A 19,612-nucleotide genomic window follows, 5' to 3' on the forward strand; every position below is an offset into this window, starting at 1 on the left:
TAAAGTCGTTCGTTACCTCTTCGGGAAGTAGTAAATTCACTTCGACGACATAAAAAAAATGTGCATTAAAAAAAAAAAAGGGTTATCATTTAAAGGGGTGTTAAAGGACTGGAGTTTACTCTCCAGCCCACGTGGCCAGTGTAAACAGGAGGCAGTTCTTGGCAGTCACATGGAAAAAATGCAGCCTGTGTGCGGCAGAAGAGACGTCTTCCACTCTGCGCTCTAAAAATGAGTCAGCCAGCCGCGCTGGTGCCAAATAAAGACGCAGCCGTTTGAAAAGATCAACCTACTGGACCCCCAACTGGACGGATTCTTGCTATTATTGAGCAATCATCTCACCACACAAAACCAAAAAAAAGAAGATACGCTTGTGCAACACCGACGCTGAAAGATAGAAAATGAAGAACGTGGAGATAGAGAGAGAAAAAGGGAGGGAAACCCCCAAGTCATCTGGCTTCCTGTCTAAGAAAGAGGGGGAGGAGGCTCCTTGCACTCAGACCAGTGCAATATTCAACACAAAAAGTGCACTGGGGGTGGAGTTCTATCCTGAATCCACTCCGGTGCTTTAGGGCAGCCATCATAGTGTTCACTATTGTGTACGGCTGAGGGAAGAAGAAAAAGAGAGGAGGAGGCAAAGAAGAGGGGGGGTGAAAACCTGTCCCTTTGTGCGGGAAAGACTCAGCAGGAAAGTGATTTTGTTATTACTCCAGTTTGCCAGGGAAGCAGGGATCTTTCCCTGGACCTGCATGCACATTTTTGTCCGGCCGGCGAGGCTCCAGTGCACGACTAGGCGAGTGTTCTTCTCAGGCCAACCGACGGCGAGAGCCGGGCTTCTGCTGATGATGAGAGTCTACGTCAGGCGGCTTGCCATGAATATTGATGCGGAGGGTAGTCTATTTCATAGAAGAACAGAAGGAGGCAAGATGGCTGCCCTTTAGGATTTGTTAAAGAGGAGATCCAGACGGTTTATGGGAATTTCAACAAAGTGGAGGGACGTAAACAGAGGTGAGAATTTGTTGAAGAGGAAGAGAACCTTCTGCTTCACCTTCATTATTATCAACTATGTTTTTATGTTCGTTTGTTTTAACCCACCACTGTTGCTGTGGATATATCCCCCATCGTAAAGGCAGAAGCCAACATAACACGGAGGGGATATTAGAAAAGCTACTCCAACATGGCTGACCATATTCCTACTCATTCCTGTTGAGACAGCAACAGGAATTTGTTTACTCAACAATGAAGCTGCTGAAACATTTTCTTTCTTTTTTTTTCCTCTTCTTTTCGTCTTCCGTTCTGTCCGTGTTAAAAGAGGGTTTTCTTGATCTCAAAGATGGAGTTACCCTGCCTTGTTCTTGCATGTGTGAGTGTGTTTCTTTGTGCTGCAGAGCGAGAGAGTAATAGTCTAAATTATATCTGCTGAACAGTTCGGCACGGCAGGGGCAGCGGAACTGGTTCGCTGCTATCTTTTCTGCCGACGATAACTCTGAACCCGCTCTCCTTCACATCCGGATTCATAGTGACACGGACAGAACGAAAAGAAGAAGTTAAATTTAGGACGGAACACAAGGTCAGAAAGCGAATGAAATTCAATCCCACCTCACCATTAACTAAGGGAAGAATGGGAGGGTTTTTCTCTTTGTAAATAAAAGGCTTTTAAAAGGGATTAAGCTGATATTAAAAACTGTCATGCTGGAAACCACACCACATGCTAGTTAGTTTTTCTTTTCTTTTCTTAAATAAACGCTAATACCGAAATACTTGATGGGCAATTAGCACAACTAGCAGAGCATATGACTAATGGGATGTTAGCTTTTCTTTGACCACTCGAAGATTAGCATCTGAAAAGCCTCCTTCAATATAAAAGTGCTGCCTGCTATTTGTGTATTGGGCTTTGTGTATTCTCCTGATCACAGTTACGGCCTCAGGTAAAAAAAGATCAGTACAAATAATCCCTGCAAGGTGGAGAAGAGTAATGGCTAACAGCTAACTGCATAACAGCAGCTAACACTATCTTGCCTCTCGCTTCTGAGCAAGGCTTGTTTTGACTAATGGAATATATGAGATAAAAACTGACGGAGGTTCGGGGAGTTCTTGAATAAATGAGCGGAGAAACGGTTTAGTAAGTAAATGGATATACTTGTTAGTTAAAATTGTAGGCGCACAATGGATGGCGCTTTTAGTTAGAGATTATAATAAACTGTGAAAAAAAACCTCCTTTACAACATAACTTGCAACAAATATACCACAATATTATATTTAGAGAGAATAACTTGAAAACATACTGTCAACATACTTTGAATTTGAAATGTCTAAATGTCAGTAGTGGATACATATATTAGTACTATTTTTGATACTTCAATGCCCTTTCTATACTATGGTTAAAGAAAACCCCCTCGACTGATTGTTGCGACTTTTAAAAAACAGCACCAAACATCAATTATTTTGCAAAAAGTAGCGATGGTTAAATGTGCAAATAAGCAACAGAACCAACTTAACTATATGTAACATAAAGTATGAGCAGCCTTCAACTATATAATAACAAACATTAATGTGCAACTATCTAAGAAAACCTACAATTATTATAAAGTCAAACAGTGATGTATATACTTGTCAAGTATGGAGGTTAAAAGCATTTCCTTCTTAAGTTTCCAAACTTCAGAGACACGTTTAAGCGGTTAAAAATAATCCACCTCGAATCTAAAGTATTCCCAAATGCAACTCCAATAAGCACATTCATCATAAAGACATTGTGTCTTGTTTTAACTCCAAATAGCAGAAGCCATTGCTTTGAAGACGCAGAGGTTCGTCTTCAGAACTGACAGCTCACTGTGTTCACGCGTCTACTGTCCCTGTTGCTTCCGCCAACAATGGAAAGCGTGTATCTGATACTACCGGTGCCGCAATAAGGTGTAATTTTTTCCATCTTTGTACTAAAAATTTGTACGAAAGTGTCGGTTCTTCTGAAATCTCCAGCCTGAATTTATAAAATGGCGATGGAAACAATATAAGAGAAATAATGCAATAGAAATCTCTCCCCTACGATATATATTGTCATTTCGCCTATCACTTCTATCACTACATATATTTGCACAAATATTCGTGAGTGAAAATAGTAAATTATTGTAGAAGCATTGAATAAGGTAGATGGTAAAGTACATTTTGTATACCAACAAACCAGTGGGGAGTCCTGAAGAGAATGGCAGCAGTGAGCGTGCTAAATATCTGGGACACTATTGTAAGAGTATCAATGGTCGTGCTTTCCTGAGACTCTGCATGGCTGCTGTTACATCAGCAGCTGAGCTTTAGTAGGCCTACAGGGGACGGAGTGGGGGAAGGGCCAAGTGGATCAATCACATTCACATTGCTGCCCTCATCTGTCCACACCCACAGCTCGAGCCATGCGGTCGGACAGCTCCTTTTCCACCGTTAGGAGTCCTCTTTATGTCACTCTGAGAGCAAAGACAATATCACCTTTAGGAAGAATGTCCAGTTGCCATAGCGTTCTAAACAATGCTGTCAGCTTACAAAGGCCAAGCCTCCTAACCTAAGCCCTGGCCTCTGACCTCACTCTGCCCTGCACACACATCATATTTCAACCCGAAAGTGTCCGAATTAGAATCTTGTTTGCAACTTGCAGAGAAATACCTGCTTCAAAGGGAAGCCGGGGTTTATTTCTCAAGACAAAATGGCGATGCTCCGAGTTATTTATTGATTTCTCTGATATTGATTTCCCTCATGGGGGATGGTTTGCTACACAGAACAAGATAAAGAAGCCTTGAGCCCAACATACTTTTTGTGAAAACATTCTAACATCCTGTCTCTTAGAGGCAATGTTTAACTGTCACGTTTATAATTTACAAAAAACAAATCTTTATTTTAAACATGATAGTAAATAAACGCAGTGATAATTTAAAGCTAAAGAAATTATCAAAGAAAACATATGATTTAAAATCAATAATTTATGCAAAGAGTACTTTTTACAAATCAATTAAACCCTTTTTGCACACCAAGATAGTGCTTCCTGTTTATTTATAAAAGGAGCTAGAAGAGACAATTAAAATCTGAAAAGATGACAATGATCATTTATCCGAGGTCCATGTTTAAACCACAACATCTCAATGGGAAATCTGGATATTTTTGCATTAAAAATCAGTTACAATCAAGCATTATACATGTATATTCAAACAGAATTAATTGAAGATAAATGTGGGAGTAAAATAATGGTTTTACATTGTAAAAGTTAAACAAAAAGAAAAAGAAACTGATACCAAAAACATATAAATGACGTCAAAATGGTGAATAGAAATGATTTTGAAAAAAAAGGATACCCAGGCATTACACAGAGAGGTTCAGACGCTAAGCTAGAAATAGCAAACTTCTTAGCGGGATCCCTCCAAAGACGTGTGACGTCAGAGAAAGTGTACCTCCGGAGAAAAGGTAGAAAGGGTGGCGCTTGAGTGACATTGTGAGTGATTCAAGTCCGCGAGCGTGTATCGATGTCAGGCTTTACCTCTGGGCTAAGACAGCGAGGGCAGCGGCTCAAATCTTCCTCCACGTGAGCGCACACATGGCCGCTCTGTTTACAAACACGGTCCCGGCGAGTAAGTTGTTACGCAAGAATCCCAAAGCGTACACTTCTCGTAAGGTCAGATCAATCGTTCCGGCGCGTCCACGGTTTCACTGCAGAGCGATTTCCATGCGATTTGGAAGAAACAACGGACCACTACCTTTAAAAGTGGTTTCAAAGTGACTATTACCGAGTACGAGACATAAATGAAATATTTTACATATCGAAACAACCTATCGTGAAACACACAAACAAGAGCTGAGACTTATATCAACCCAAAGAGGCTTTCTTTGTTGAGTTTTGTTATTAAAGTGTTACGTAAAAGCAAACAATAAGTAAAAATGTTTCCAGCTTAATTCCCAACTTTCAAAATAAATATTTTCTCCGATATTCTCAATGAATGCTGGGTTGGGAATAATAATCCAGCATACGGACCCCTTTATTTGAAATAATAATGGGGTCCGAAAATTGCTCTTGCTTAACTAACATCCTGCTGGAAATCTATTTTAAATCAAAGACGCCGCAACTGAGCGGTGCTTGAACATGACGACGTATTTTTGGATTCATTGACTCACTACGTGAGGCTTAAAGGCAGTTATAATCCGTTAATGTTGCAGGATCAACAAAAGAGGAACACAGTAACTTTATCCAAGTATTCAAAACATGGGTACAAATGGTTGAGATTTCACATTCCTAACATGCATTTCGATTGAGATTCAAAAGTAAAATACAAATATTGTTCCATAGTCAAAGTTATCCCAGAAATGTTTATCAAAATGGATGACTATTGGTTGATGATACTCTGAGGCTTAGTAAAGTGTTCAGGATCCTGGATTTTTCCAATTTACAAGAAAATACATTTAGTAAATAGGATGATTTCAAGAACAATTGATACTATCATACAACACAGTTTTACAGATTATTTCTTTGACATAGCATAACAATGGAGCTTCGGACAACATGGACATGCGATCATTCAACACATTAGACACACACGGCAGTTGCAGAAAATGTAAAAGGAGTTTTTTTTCTAGATGCTTTTGAAAGCCTATTCATAATTGTGCAATCACAACTGAACTGAAGGGACTCTTGGCATCCTCTAAGATGGCAGTTAGATAAAGATGGTTGGTGTCTCACAGTCCTTTGACTGCACTAGGAGGACAAAGACATACAGCTACTCTAATAGAACATTTAAAAAAAGCATAACCCCACCAAAGCCCTCACTGTAGTGGTCCTTGCAAACTAGTGTCAGTGGTGCCTGTGGTTGTTTAAGAGGTATTGGTACCCAAATTGGCCCCTTTTGGGTATCCCTAGAAAAGCTTACCAAGAAAATTATCCGGGTCAGGTGGACTATATGTTTGCAACCAAGTATTATTGGTAACTACCCATGACAAACTAGGAATGCTCAGTGAAAAAAGTGTGTAATGGACAAACAAAAGTTATTTGTATTTGTTGTACAACCTGCTAATGCTAAAGCACAATATTTGGAAGTAGAAACATTCTGTTTTCTAGTTCATATTTATTGATCCGAGTAAAAAGTGGCTTATAGTACACAGTTGGGACTGAGAACACTTGTTGGAAAATATTTCTTAACTACTAGATCTATAGAAGGGATGTGGACATTAGAATTGCTATTACTGCCATGATTGATTTCCTGGCTTGATCAATATACGAATCACATGTGCACTGCAGTTTGTCTGTGGGGGGGTGGGGATGTTTAAACCATATGAGGGGCTCTGAAGATCGTTGCTATAGCTACAGTGTAGGGGGAGATATTAACTTTGCTCAGTGCACAGTTAATCTATATTGACCTTTGCATAGACAGAAGGTAGAAACGGGGAGGGGAGGGGAAATTTAGAAAGAAGAAGAGGATTAGATTTGCGGTCGAGTGCAGTTGTGTGTCCAGCACACTGTCTGCTAATTAGAGCCTCTATGTGATGCAGAGGAAAAGGGTTAGACTCCGTGGAAGCTTTGCTCAAGGGTTCCGCTCCGCTGTAGGGGTTCGAGTAAAATAGCAAATCAAGACGACACATCAGCGAGATCGGGACTAATGTTTAACAAAAAAGTTAGTCCGTGTTTAGTTAACCATTTTGTCAATGATTAGGCTCGTCGATGAAAACATTCAAGAAAAAGCAGCTTATCAAGTTCAGCCAGTTTGACCTCACCCTGAGTGTGACTCATCATATCCTCAGGTGATCTGAAGGACCGGTTTAAACGTAAATCAATGTTTTTGTAGTAGAACTTGTCACTAACATCGTATACAGTTTTCTGAGTCCTTAAAATTCAGAGCTGGAACACTAGTTTTATAGGACTTAGGGATTTGTTACTCAATATATATTTTTGGTAGCTATGGTTCCACTTTTCTTTACGCATAAACTAATAAAGATGCCACCATTAAAGCGAAATATTTCTGCAACATTTATACAACTTACTCTTATCATGAGACAAACTTCAGGTTGGCTGTGAAAAGTTTCAAGACAGGAAACAAGAATAAAAGGAAAAAGCTTCGAGGACACAAAGACAGCAAAAGGAATGTTGGCAACATCTGTTTCTTATTACAGATTTAAGAAAATGTAAACGAAGAGATCCCATTTTATGGAGGTCTATGGAGGCTCACCATTATAAAGGAAGTTCCGTTTCATCATCAAACAGAGTTGTACTTTTCATCTGTAATTCAGGTCGTTTTGTGGTGAAGGAGAAATACAAGGAACTAACCAGTATTTCAAACCTGAGATGATTCAGTGAAGGTTCATGATTCATGAACTAAATGTCAAACATTCTAATGGACAACAAAAGGCCAAATCAGCTAGTAGACCGTTGTCATAGAAACAACAACTAGAGCCCTAGGCTGTCACGTGACTTGACAGATGATGTGGAGATAAGAGTCCATTGGTTGCGTAAGAGAATATTCTTCTTTCCTGGTAAAAATCTGACAGAAGTGCATGTAGTAGATATTTGCACAGTTACTTTTATTGAAGTCCACTTTAAATGTATGATTATATAATACAACTAATGCAATATTCAGCACATGCAAGTGGTTTGAAATGTACAAATCTATCATAGTTGTAAACAAAGAAAGAAATATATTACCTCAACAAAATGAATGCAAGCAATATATACAAAATATAGGTTGATCTGATTATTGTGAGATCACAAGAGATTAAAACCATGTACAAACCAAATGTAAAAAATCAGATATAATACAGTTAGTTACGGATTTGAAACAAAAACTAGTTTACAATATTTAACAATGCTTTAGACAAACGAGTTTAGTTGGTGGAGAGTAGGCCATGATCTGGTTCCTCTTGTTATGACTAATAACTTTTCTTTAGGATTCATTACATCTTCAATTGCTATAAATAATTGGCTTCTATTCATATTTAAGTATTTGTGTATCTTTTAATTGTAATGAATTAACATCAACTTAACATCATACATTATGTTTTAATAACTTGCTTAAATAGGTAAGGGTTAATCCAGCCACACGATTACTTTGACAAATCACTTTTACAGTTAGAATACAATAAATATCAGTAACTTCTGTTTGCCTGATATTTTGGCGAGTATTTAGAAAAAAGAAACACATTCCTATTACAAAAAGATATAGGCAATGTTATATGCAAACATATCCATCAAAATAATGAATAAACTCATGGGGATTTATAGCAAGCTTGTCTCTAAAAAAAGGCAACATAATTGTAGGTCAGTGAAAAAAATCCTCTGTTTTTACTACCTTGAAACAGCGTTTTCATTTATCTCCATATTTAGGTAAGTAAGTAATGGTTATTTGTGGAGCGCCTTTCTAGACCAGGGCCACAAAGCACTTAACTTGGACCTTACCATGATAAATTTATGAAACCATATCATTGTTCATACCGATTTAAAGACGTCGACACACACACACAGTGCGTGTTTGTTGTGCTTGAGTATGCCATGTGACTTGAATCACAAGCGCTCAAACTAAGCCTCATGAGCATCTGTGCAAACCATAGCAGAGCAATATTTTACCATCAAGACTCTCTGAATCTTTTTAATCACTTGTTCTTGATGGTGATCATATGGCAATGACAAATATCAAAACAGAAACAGAAAAGAGTTTGACCATAATAATCAGAAAGATCCTTTAAGACTGTAGCAAGTATTGACATAGTGAGCAGGAATGCTAAGTTGTGCAAATGTTATCAGAGGTCATGAGGTTTGTTAAAGGGGCAGAGACAGCTTTATATATAGGGGAGGGATTTCAAATACCTTAGAATGTGAGCAGCCTGACCCATTTACACAGGGCTTGTTGCTATGAGAAACTCACACATGCTAGACAGAGTAGCTCGGAGTGCGTAGTAAATAAAGTGCATGGTTAGACACGTTTCTCACTCAAAGGACTCCTTTTTCTAGGGAACAGCAGGAAACGTCGGACGAGCCGTCTCTGCCTTTAACCTAGAAAGTCTCTCCCAGCAGCTGTTTGTAGTGAATGTTATATATGGCGGCCAAGTCATGCCAAATAGACCACATTTACTATGCTCGCTCTCATATTTCACTAGCCCTCTCGGGGAACAAAAAACTGTGTAGACAAAGACAAACATCGGGCTGGTGGAACTATTACCAAATAAATGTCATTTAGTTGGCAAGAATACAAACTAATGAATGAAAAAACACAACACTAGAGTAGTTGTAGTGGTTGATAAAGTATCAACAAACACTTATAGTAGAAGCATCAAATGTACAGTAGCATAATCAGGAGTTATTAGTAGTAGACTGAGTAGTAGTAATAAGAATTTTAAATTTCAGAAGAAGTAGTTTAGTACAAGGAGTAGTAAAGGTAAATGTGGTTCTGTTTGCAGCGTCAAACAAGGGAAATACAAAAAATAGTGGAGAACATTCTATTCGAGGTACTGGTGTTAAGAGTCATAGTTGTAGAAGATCCATTTACAGCAGACTCTGTAGTAGCAGGTTACTTGGTAGTAACAAAAAAAACACAGTCAGTGCATACGTCTGCCAAGGAGCTATGGCTTAAGTTGTAACAGTGCAAACAGTTCAAAATCCACATCAATAACCCAAGAAGAACAGCTGGAACATTATGAGCACCAATAGATTATGTATTGACCCGTACCCTTAAGGTTATTCAAATGTGTTCTGTCTGGCAAAGCAATGTTTCTGGAAGGTTAATATTTGACATAGAAGAGTTGTATGCGAGTATAAACAAACAGTTTTGGGAGGGGAAGAAAAACACGTTCCATATTCGGAACAAAGCTTGTTAAGAAAGTCATGTGTCCTTCAGTGCAAACTGTGTGCATTGTTGGACAACACTCTTCCTGTGTGCAACAGCCTCAGGCCTCTTGGAACAACTGACGAGGAGCAAATGCTTGTAAGAACAGACGTGAGGACAGCGGTTAATATATGAATGTGCATGACTGTTGTGGCTGGATTACAGACTGAACAGAGGGGAAGTGGACGAACGACTCACAGAAGTACAGAGTAACCTGATTTGTAATTAGAGGGTGTGGAGGACCGAGAGAAGGAGTGCAGGAGTGGGAGGGAACACAAACCTACAAAAAAACAAACTTCGTAGATCAGGAGAGCGTCTGCTTTATCTTGGGTCACACAAGTGATATTGTGTTTTCTCTCAAAGAAACACCAATAATAACCAATCCTGTACATCATGAAATGGAGAATTTAAAAACACTTTTGAATTACGGATGACAGGAAAACATATTGTCCGTCTTTGTTTGTTTGTATGTGTACATATACTCTCAGCTGGGATCCCTGGCTTTGTTCAGTGTTCGCAAAGATTTTCTTTTTGTCGTCAGTGGGTGTGGGTGTATCCAACTGTGACAAGCTGCTTTGCTCCGCTCGGTTCTTTGTAAACCCCGGAGTGTCCCTCAGGATCGGAGCGGCACTCGGAATCTGCTAAGCAGCAGTGTCCCCCCTTTGGACTTAAGTTACTGAATAACAAAGAGCCAGACAACACAATTGAGTTATCACACATGGAGAGGAAGTTGCAATCATCTGCCGACCTCATCTGAGATTCTATTTTTTGATTAAGACGCACCAACATTGATCATCTGCTTGTAAAATACTATTAAAACATGAAACATATTACTTATTATTGCTATATATATTTGTATATATAGGTTCCTGTGGCAACCCCCGTTTCAAAATGCTTAATAATGAGGCAATTATTTTGAGAATCATTTATCAATTTGACGACAGCCTCACGCCGTCTCTATCTGGACTATGATTAGCTGTGTCTTGGTCCTATCTTGGCTTTGTTTCCTGCTTCCTTTCTCCACCTGCCAACCAAGAGGTGGCTGTTGGGTTTTCTCTGCGACCTGCTTCTAGACTGTTGTCGTTACGTCACAGAGAAGGCTGATGTCTTCATTGAGTTCATCAACAGATAAAATAAGATCATTATGCCAACCTTGTGTGGGAGGATATACAGTTAGACAATCTACAGAGATACAGTTCTGAGTAGAAACTTGGCTTTACTTCTTTTACTGCACTGTTTGTGCTTTGAAAGCTTTCACAGGAAAGTTTCTGGGTGGCTCTCAAAGTTATATTTCGAAGTGACGTTAATTAATAAAAGTAAATCTTTTTTAAATGAAAAAAATAAACAAGAGACAGAAATAACATGTTCTTTTGTCAGCCCTATTAATCTTTGTAATTTCTTATTTTACATTATTTGTTAAAGTGTTAAAACCGGCACATTAATGATGAATTTAAATGTTTCATATTCACTTTGCACAATGTATTAACAGTCAATGTTCAAACTGAGTCTGGAGACAACGATTTCAAAAATCTGTAGACAATTTCAATTTGCGTTTAAATGTTGCATTGATGATAGATAGATGTAAATAAATTATAATACATCTAAATAATGTGATAGCATTTGCATATTCACGAGCAGCATGACAGGAAGCCATCTGGAAGGCTAGCCCCACATCTAACAGCTGTTGATAAGATAATAGAGGATCATATATATTCAGGAATTGAGTTTGCCAAATAACTTTGGACCATTTTGTTTGTTCAATTTAAAAATTGTAGTCTTAAAAAAAACTTCTCAGCTCACAGAATTATTTCTTTCTGTCTTGCAGGACGCACAGAGGGCAGCCCTTTGGATGGACATTAAGCAGATGGAAACAGAACAACCCCGACATGAGACAGAAGAAAATCATTTACCAGCACAATTTGAAAAATCTCGCAACATTTCTGAGAAACTCCAAAATGGACACGAACCTTCGAAGGAAAACTCAATACATCTAACCGCGGATACAAACTGGAGCTCGTACAAAACCAGCACATCCATCCACTCCATGAAAAGGAACAGGGAGAATTGCAGCAGTCCTGCTTCTGAACAAGGGCTACATGAACAACTGTCCTATACAATGAACAGGGAATTGGTAAATGGAGAATTAAGGAATGCATTTACCGAACAATCCTTTTTGACCAATAACACTAAGAAATTAAGAGCAGATTCGGTACTACTGGGAAGGGATGGAAATGGCGTGTCTGTGTTGGACAACCATTCCGAGATGACAAAAGAAATTGCATTTAGTGAACATGCTGAACACAGAGATATTACGTTAGACAAGCCAAACTATATTTTCCCAAATGGAGATATGTACCATTCATCAAGGAGTAAACCAATTCTTACTCCAAATGGGGCTGTGGCAGCTACCTCAACAATAGAAAGCACTCCCGGTGACCTTTTAGAAAAAACTTTGTCTCAGTATTATCCTGAGCAGGTGTCAATTGCACCACAAACATCAGGCTCACAAATAGATGCTGTCAATGGCTCTCTGATAAATAGGCTGCCGAACGACGGTGCTCAGTCCCATTCTTTGACCTCAGGATCACATAGTTCAGCTAAGATATCACATTCACAACAGAAGCAGTCTGGTGTATCTGTGAAGGATGACAAAGGACATATTTTCAATTCTAGTAATTGTGTCATAAATGGATACCCTGAGAGCTATGGATCACCCCACCACCAGCAACAACTGCACCAGCATCAGACTTCTTATTCGGGTCAAGACCGAACAACATTGGATAAAACATCCAAGATCCTACACCAAAATAGAAATGGCCCACAGTTCTATTTGGGTGACAGTAAGGTTTTAGGGACTTGTGATGGCAACCAGGATTTTGAGCATGCTTTTTCTGGCGTCAATGTACCTCAGCAATCCCTAGCCAATGCATATTCCCCCTTTCCCAACGCAAGAACGCAGAGTTCGAATGAGATACCCAGTGATGAACCTGGCTCTGGTCCACGTCAGATGCAGCAAACCAACAGTGGTCTCAAATATCAGATGCAACAAACGCCAGGGACCCCACTTTCACCTGCTGGTGAGGGCTCACCGAGTTTTCAAAAGCAACATGGCATGGTGTTAGACAACGGAACAGCCACCACATCTAATCATAATGTCAACATGTATTCAAATTCAGTCCAAACAAAATGGAAGGAGCCAGACCCTTTCCAATATGATCAGCAGGCAGAAATGTGCTTTTCTAATCAAACACAAGGACCCAACACGTGGAGGAACTACCATGCAAATCCTAAATCAGAACAGCAAGGCACTAATCCACAAGCTCAAGAGTCAAACAACCTCCAGCAGCAACAGCAGGGAAACTTCTGTGGGCAAACAAATGTTGTAACCCAAAACAACGGTGTTCCAGATTGGCAGCAACCAAATTCTAAACAAATAAACAATTCACAAACACAAAGCCTACCAAAGCAGAGCAAGATCAACCTAAACCACCAATTTAATGGGAAGTACCGCAACACCACACCGGCAGAACATGCGTCTAACCCCGACTTGCAAGATCTAATAACATCTGGGTTTTTAGCCCAAAATCAGCAACAACAATGTCAACCTCAGCGCCCACTGTCTAACCCATCGCATTTTACAGAGCAGCAAATTAGATCTCCCAACTACAGACCTCATAGTCAGCCTCAACCAGGGCATCCGCAACCTCAACAAAACCAGCCACCCAGAAAGAACTCTGCACAAGACAACAACCAGCACGTCCCTCGTGCTGATATGAACCCAAATAGTTACAATGAAACGAAGGGGCAGTTAAACCAAGGGCAGTTTTCTGCAAACTCATACATCAATAACTTTCAGCAAGTCCAACCACAGAAGCCTGAAAACTATGACCCGTTCAGCTTCACTGAAGAATCCTCTTCACCCCGGGTTCAATTAAATCCACAGTCATCAATTCAGAGATATCCTAAAGCTGAACACCGTACGGAAGCATCGTGCAGTCAGTTCCAAACAGGACCTCGACTACCTCTTGGATCTGCAGGTCCTAATGGAGACTTAGAAAGGCATGCAGCCCTTCGCATGCACCTGTTACAAAAGCAAGAAAGGCACAGTGTGTCTCAGCATACTCAAGGCGCCATTGACCCTAGGTATAGCCAGAAGCCCATTAAAATAGAAAATGAACCTAGATTTGATTCAACTTCGTCGGACATGCGTGAAAAGCAATTGAGAATGCAAGCATGTGGAATTCAAATCAAACAGGAAAATCAAGAATCTATGTGTCAACAAACTAAATCAAACAACATTCTGGCCTCAATGGAACACAGCCTGAGGCAATATCAACTATCACCTGTATTTGAGAAAAAATCCTTCGTCATTAATTCAGCTAATAAGGTTAAGGTAGAATCTTCAGGACCTGTAACAATCCTCTCTACCAACGCGGATCTATATAAAGCGGAACCCCTACCAACTGCACCTCCACCTGTTGCTCCACGGAAATCATCAAATTCTACACCCAAGAAGGAGGCCCTATTACAAAGTTTTATTGAATCTCCAATGAAGCTGTTGGACACACCAATAAAGAATCTCCTTGATACACCATTGAAAACACAATACGAGATTGCATCCTGCCATTGTGTTGGTGAGTATATAGTCGCCAGTAGCTGTAATGTTTTGGGTAAACATAATGAATCAACCTCTTTCTATGACATCAGAACAACTCAGCGAAAAGGATGAAGGTCCATATTACACTCACCTCGGATCAGCCCCAACAGTTCCTGACATCAGAAAATTGATGGAAGAACGGTAAGGAAAATGATTAGTTGTATATTTATTATTTAATTGGATTTACTCTAATAATTAATGGATGTATTAACTCCTTTTAAGATCTGGATTAAGTGGACGTGCCATCAGAATAGAGAAAGTACTGTACACTGGCAAGGAGGGGAAAAGTACACAAGGGTGTCCCATAGCAAAATGGGTAAGAACTGAACTGAAATTTTCTTTTCAATTTTCTTTTTGAAAAACATCCATTTATCATCTTAATATATTGATATATTACATTGCAGGTCATAAGGCGATCCAGTGATGAAGAGAAATTACTGGTTTTGGTGCGTGAACGCAATGGCCATACATGTGAAACAGCCTGCATAATCGTGGTAATCCTGGTCTGGGAAGGCATCCAACCCAGCCTGGCAGATAGTCTGTACCTAGAGCTCAGTGAAACCCTTACAAAGCATGGCGCCCACACCCAGAGAAGATGTGCCCACAATGAAGAGTAAGTCGTGATTTAACAGAAACTTGCCTAATTTGGTCAAATACTTTTTGTTTTTAATGCGAGAACGGCATTTCTCTTTTCTTCCACCAGGAGGACCTGTGCATGTCAGGGGTTTAATCCAGACGCCAGTGGAGCTTCGTTCTCATTTGGTTGTTCTTGGAGTATGTATTACAATGGCTGCAAATTTGCTCGGAGCAAGATACCAAGGAAATTTAAGCTACTAGGAGACGATATGAGAGAGGTACATAGGTTTTGTCCATAATTCTACTTCACTCTAGTTAATAAGTATTAATCTATGTTGTTTCTTTTTCTTTTTCAGGAAGAGAGACTGGAACAAAATTTTCAAGGTCTGGCAACCTTACTGGGTCCCTTGTACAAAACTATGGCACCTGAGGCCTATGGAAACCAGGTAATCATCTACAGGAAGTATCAGTCTTATACATGCAGGTAGTCTGTGTGCGAAACTTATGTCATCCTTTCCTGCGCCAAGGTGGAGCATGAACACAGGGCACCAGATTGTCGTCTCGGATTTAAGGAGGGGCGTCCTTTTTCCGGAGTCACAGCTTGTATGGACTTCTGTGCGCATGCCCATAGAGATCTACACAATATGCTAGGAGGCAGCACTGTGGTAAGCTTGGTCATGAAGGCGTTGGTCAATATTAGTGAAATAAATATTTTCTTTTAATCAACTCTATGTTTCCAGGTCTGTACGTTAACAAGCGTGGATAACCGAGAGATAGGGAAGATCCCCGATGATGAGCAGCTCCATGTCCTACCTCTTTACAAGGCTTCAAACACTGATGAATTTGGTAGTGAGGAGGGTCAGTTGGAGAAAGTCAAGTCAGGCGCGATCCAAGTTCTCAGTGCCTTTCGCCGCCAAGTGCGTATGCTTGCAGAGCCGGCAAAGTCTTGCCGTCAAAAGAAATTGGAGTCTAAGAAAGCAGCTGCCAATAAGAATGCCGCCTTGGAAATCGCTAATGAAAAGGCCAAGTCTAAAGTTGCCCCTCATGAGAATCTTGCTACAACTGTTCCTGGTAGGTTTTTTGCATATTATACCACAACCTGTTTAGTAAGTTTTCAATTAATGTTTCTTTTTTGCTTCTCAGGACATATTCCGGGGGCTGTGGGAGCCACACTTCAACCAGGTCAACCAACACGTCCCATTGGGGCCCACCCTCAGAATCTTCAGCAACAACATGGAGGCATTCTAACCTCGTATCCCGGTGCACCAAATGCAGCTAACTACCCTCGCTTTCTCAGCCAGCAGGGGCCTTTTCCAAGCACTTCCAAACCAGGGGCTATTTTTTCCCATCCAACATCAGCACCAGCAAGCGCTTACCCTTCACCCCTCCACGGACCAAACTCTTACCTTAATGGGTCCCACAATCCCTATCCAGGTTATCAATACAATGGAGGAATGCCTGTTGACAAATTCAATCCATATTATGGTGCAAACTCTAAACCAATGAGTATGTATCAACAACAGCAGCAAGCCCTTTATGCCGAGCAGCAGTTTAGTGTGAATCAGCGTTATGATGCCAACTATCCACCAAGGTATGGTGAGCTTGGTATGCAGGTCAACGGTTACAATTCATGTAACATGAGGCCAGTTCATCCAATGGGACAGTTTAGCCAGTTTGGTCCCAATGGAAGTTCAGATCCAAGGTTTATGGGCCCTCTTGCAAGAGGACCACTAGCTCACGATGGTCTTGACTACATGGGTGCAAATAGCAATCAATTTGGAGGCTACCCAAATGCCTATCTCTCCCAGAATCCCCAAATGCTTCCACCAGGCCAAGATCCTTTTCAGAAACAAATCAAAACCGAAATGGGTATGCCTGGTCCAATGATGAACGCTCAGATGAATCAAGGGCAAGTTCACCTTGAGCCCCAGCAAGGGTTAGGTCAGTCCAATGGAACTCTCATGGGGACTTGTATTAAACAGGAGCCTGGGGCACCATCGCCACAGACAACACCAAAAAAACCAGAGATGTGGTCGGACAATGAGCACAACTTCTTGGACCCTGACATTGGTGGTGTGGCAGTGGCCCCCAGCCACGGATCAGTTCTCATCGAGTGTGCCAAAAGGGAGCTCCATGCAACAACACCACTTAAAAATCCAGACCGCAACCACCCAACTCGTATTTCCTTAGTTTTCTACCAGCACAAAAACATGAATGAAGCCAAACATGGTCTTGCGCTGTGGGAAGCTAAAATGGCAGAGAAGGCGCGGGAAAAGGAGGAGGATTTGGAACGGAACGGGGGTGAAGCAACACCAAGCAAAAGCAGCAAAAAAGGATCCAAGCGTGACCATCAAGAGTTGTCGGCAAATATGGGGGAACCTCCTTACAAACGTTTCATTCAAGCACTCATGGAAGGATCATTGTCATGCACAACAAACTCATATGTAAGTTCAACTCCATACGCCTTCACCAAGGTCACAGGGCCTTACAGTAAATTTGCCTAACAGTCTAACACAGGCAAACTGAGGGTGCTATGTCCGAAACTTCTCTATTGCAACCCTTGAAAACAACAATCATGCTATATAGACTGTGAAACATCATCGGAAAATGTCTAAAGCCTGAAAAAAACATGACAAACAATGACGTACAACAAGATCATTTTAAACACTTCTAACAGCGATTTACATGAACATATTTAAAGGCCTGAATTTCATTGTCTAGCTCACAACTTTGAACTGATTTTAAGTCTTCTTTTTTAAATTAAAACGACTACGGAAAGTTAAATCATAGCAACCAATGATACTGTTCATCAAGACCTTTTTAGCTGCAATATACTGGTGCTTTTATCCTCATTCCTGGAATTTATACTGTTATTTGAGCCAATCAAATGGTGCCATTTTATAACATGGGGTAAAAAAAAAATTCTGCTCGTCTGATCAGAGTCGTTGCCGACTGTCAACTTTTATGTTACAGGGCAAAATGTTGGTTTGTGAATATAACATGTTTTTAAATGTCTGGTGCTTTAATGATTTGCTTTGATACACTGAGACACATGAAACAGGGTAAGCTCAGTGTCAATTTCAGAAGGCAGCTGGATTGCTGTGGATTCTTTAATTGTTTTATATAAAATAGAAACAAGTCAGATTTGTACAGTAAATTAATTGCTTTTTATATTATTGTTTGTGTGGTATTTCTCCGGGTATCGGCTTGTTTTGTTTTTTTTTTCATTAAGGTGCTATTCTGGAAAAACAATGTGAGACTCTTTGGGGGGCAGTGAGGACACTTTTAAATGATGTACAGTGCAAACATGTCATATACCTCGAAAAACTAGTTTGATAGGACAGTAAGATGTTTTTCTCTCCTTTTACTTATTACGTTCTATTCTGTAACTGCAAGACGAACTGATGGCAGAGATCTTTCATTATGTTCTCATGAGAAGGAATTTACTTGAACTTGAGTTTTGTTACTGTAAATTCAGGGACATTTTTAAACAAATCTTGTGCACCATAATCAAACATCCCCTCCATCCCCCCATGTGCTTTTTCTAATCAAATCGCCATGAAAACAAAAGATAATACTAAATTCAAATTAATTTGTGCTTAAGCTTAATATTTGATTTAAAGATTATACACTCAATTGAGTAAAGGGAAACATATTGTAGATGGAAATAAGTCAATGTAATTAAAAGAAAATAAGAGATACCAGGCCAGTGTGCGTCTTCATGCATGTGTATATTGAATTATTTATGACCACTATCAATTGTAAAGTTAGGTCCCTTTGGTTTGATCGTTTTTAAAAAGTGTGATATTTTTATTTGTTGAAACACCCAACCACCCACGTCAGCCTATTTCTGAAAGCACTTCTTTTCTTTCCAGAGAAATAATGTACAAAAATAATTTTCAAGACATTTTGTAAAGAATGTAAATGTGATTAAATAAATTATGTCATATTGTACATATAAAAAAAACAAAAACGATGTAAGAAAGAATACAATTATCCCGTGTTTATCTAGTTTGTTCTCTTAGTAATTATCTTTTACTCAAATGTCGTCTAGATCCCCCCCCTGCCCCGCCACAAATGATTAATGTACACGTTCACCATCACAACGTTTACAATTAACCTCAAAATTAAACGAGACGCTTTACTTTCAATGTACAGGACCCAGCTAAAGTAGCATGTTGTGGGTGATATAGAGGAGAAAAAAAAAGAAAGTATAGCCATACATGAAGATTCTTTCTTCCAGACTCGATGTTAATTGAAGGGTTTACATCATCCAAGTGACAGATTTTCTCCTTTTCATCTGCAGTTTGACACTAAAGGTATGAGAAAAACTGTCACAACTTCCCCGTCGTTTTATTTTCGTAATGCTTCCATCACTCTCTGAAGTTTGTTGTCATTGAAAAATGTGGATGAAGATATCCAATACTGTAAGTAGTGTAATGTACTGAATGCAGTTTATTTTAAAGCTGTCTATTATCATTCCTGATATTGCTGAATTGTGGGTGTTTTTTTAAATAAAATTTATATTTATTTGAATTCAAATCACGTG

The 19,612-nt window shown here is 39.7% G+C and overlaps 1 protein-coding gene across 1 annotated transcript; it reads left to right on the forward strand.

The window, feature by feature from the left end:
* The first annotated feature begins 575 nt into the window (after positions 1-575).
* tet2 (tet methylcytosine dioxygenase 2) lies at positions 576-19,605 on the forward strand. The gene is made up of 10 exons (XM_087807139.1): positions 576-1,005; positions 11,656-14,464; positions 14,538-14,628; positions 14,710-14,803; positions 14,892-15,100; positions 15,191-15,341; positions 15,420-15,509; positions 15,591-15,728; positions 15,804-16,134; positions 16,207-19,605. The coding sequence occupies exons 2-10, from the start codon at positions 11,680-11,682 to the stop codon at positions 17,565-17,567; spliced, it is 5,250 nt and encodes a 1,749-aa protein (XP_087663265.1). The 5' UTR covers positions 576-1,005; positions 11,656-11,679; the 3' UTR covers positions 17,568-19,605.
* Positions 19,606-19,612: the final 7 nt, after the last annotated feature.

Source organism: Callionymus lyra, chromosome 1, assembly GCF_982586985.1.
Source record: "Callionymus lyra chromosome 1, fCalLyr1.hap1.1, whole genome shotgun sequence".
NCBI lineage: Eukaryota > Metazoa > Chordata > Actinopteri > Syngnathiformes > Callionymidae > Callionymus > Callionymus lyra.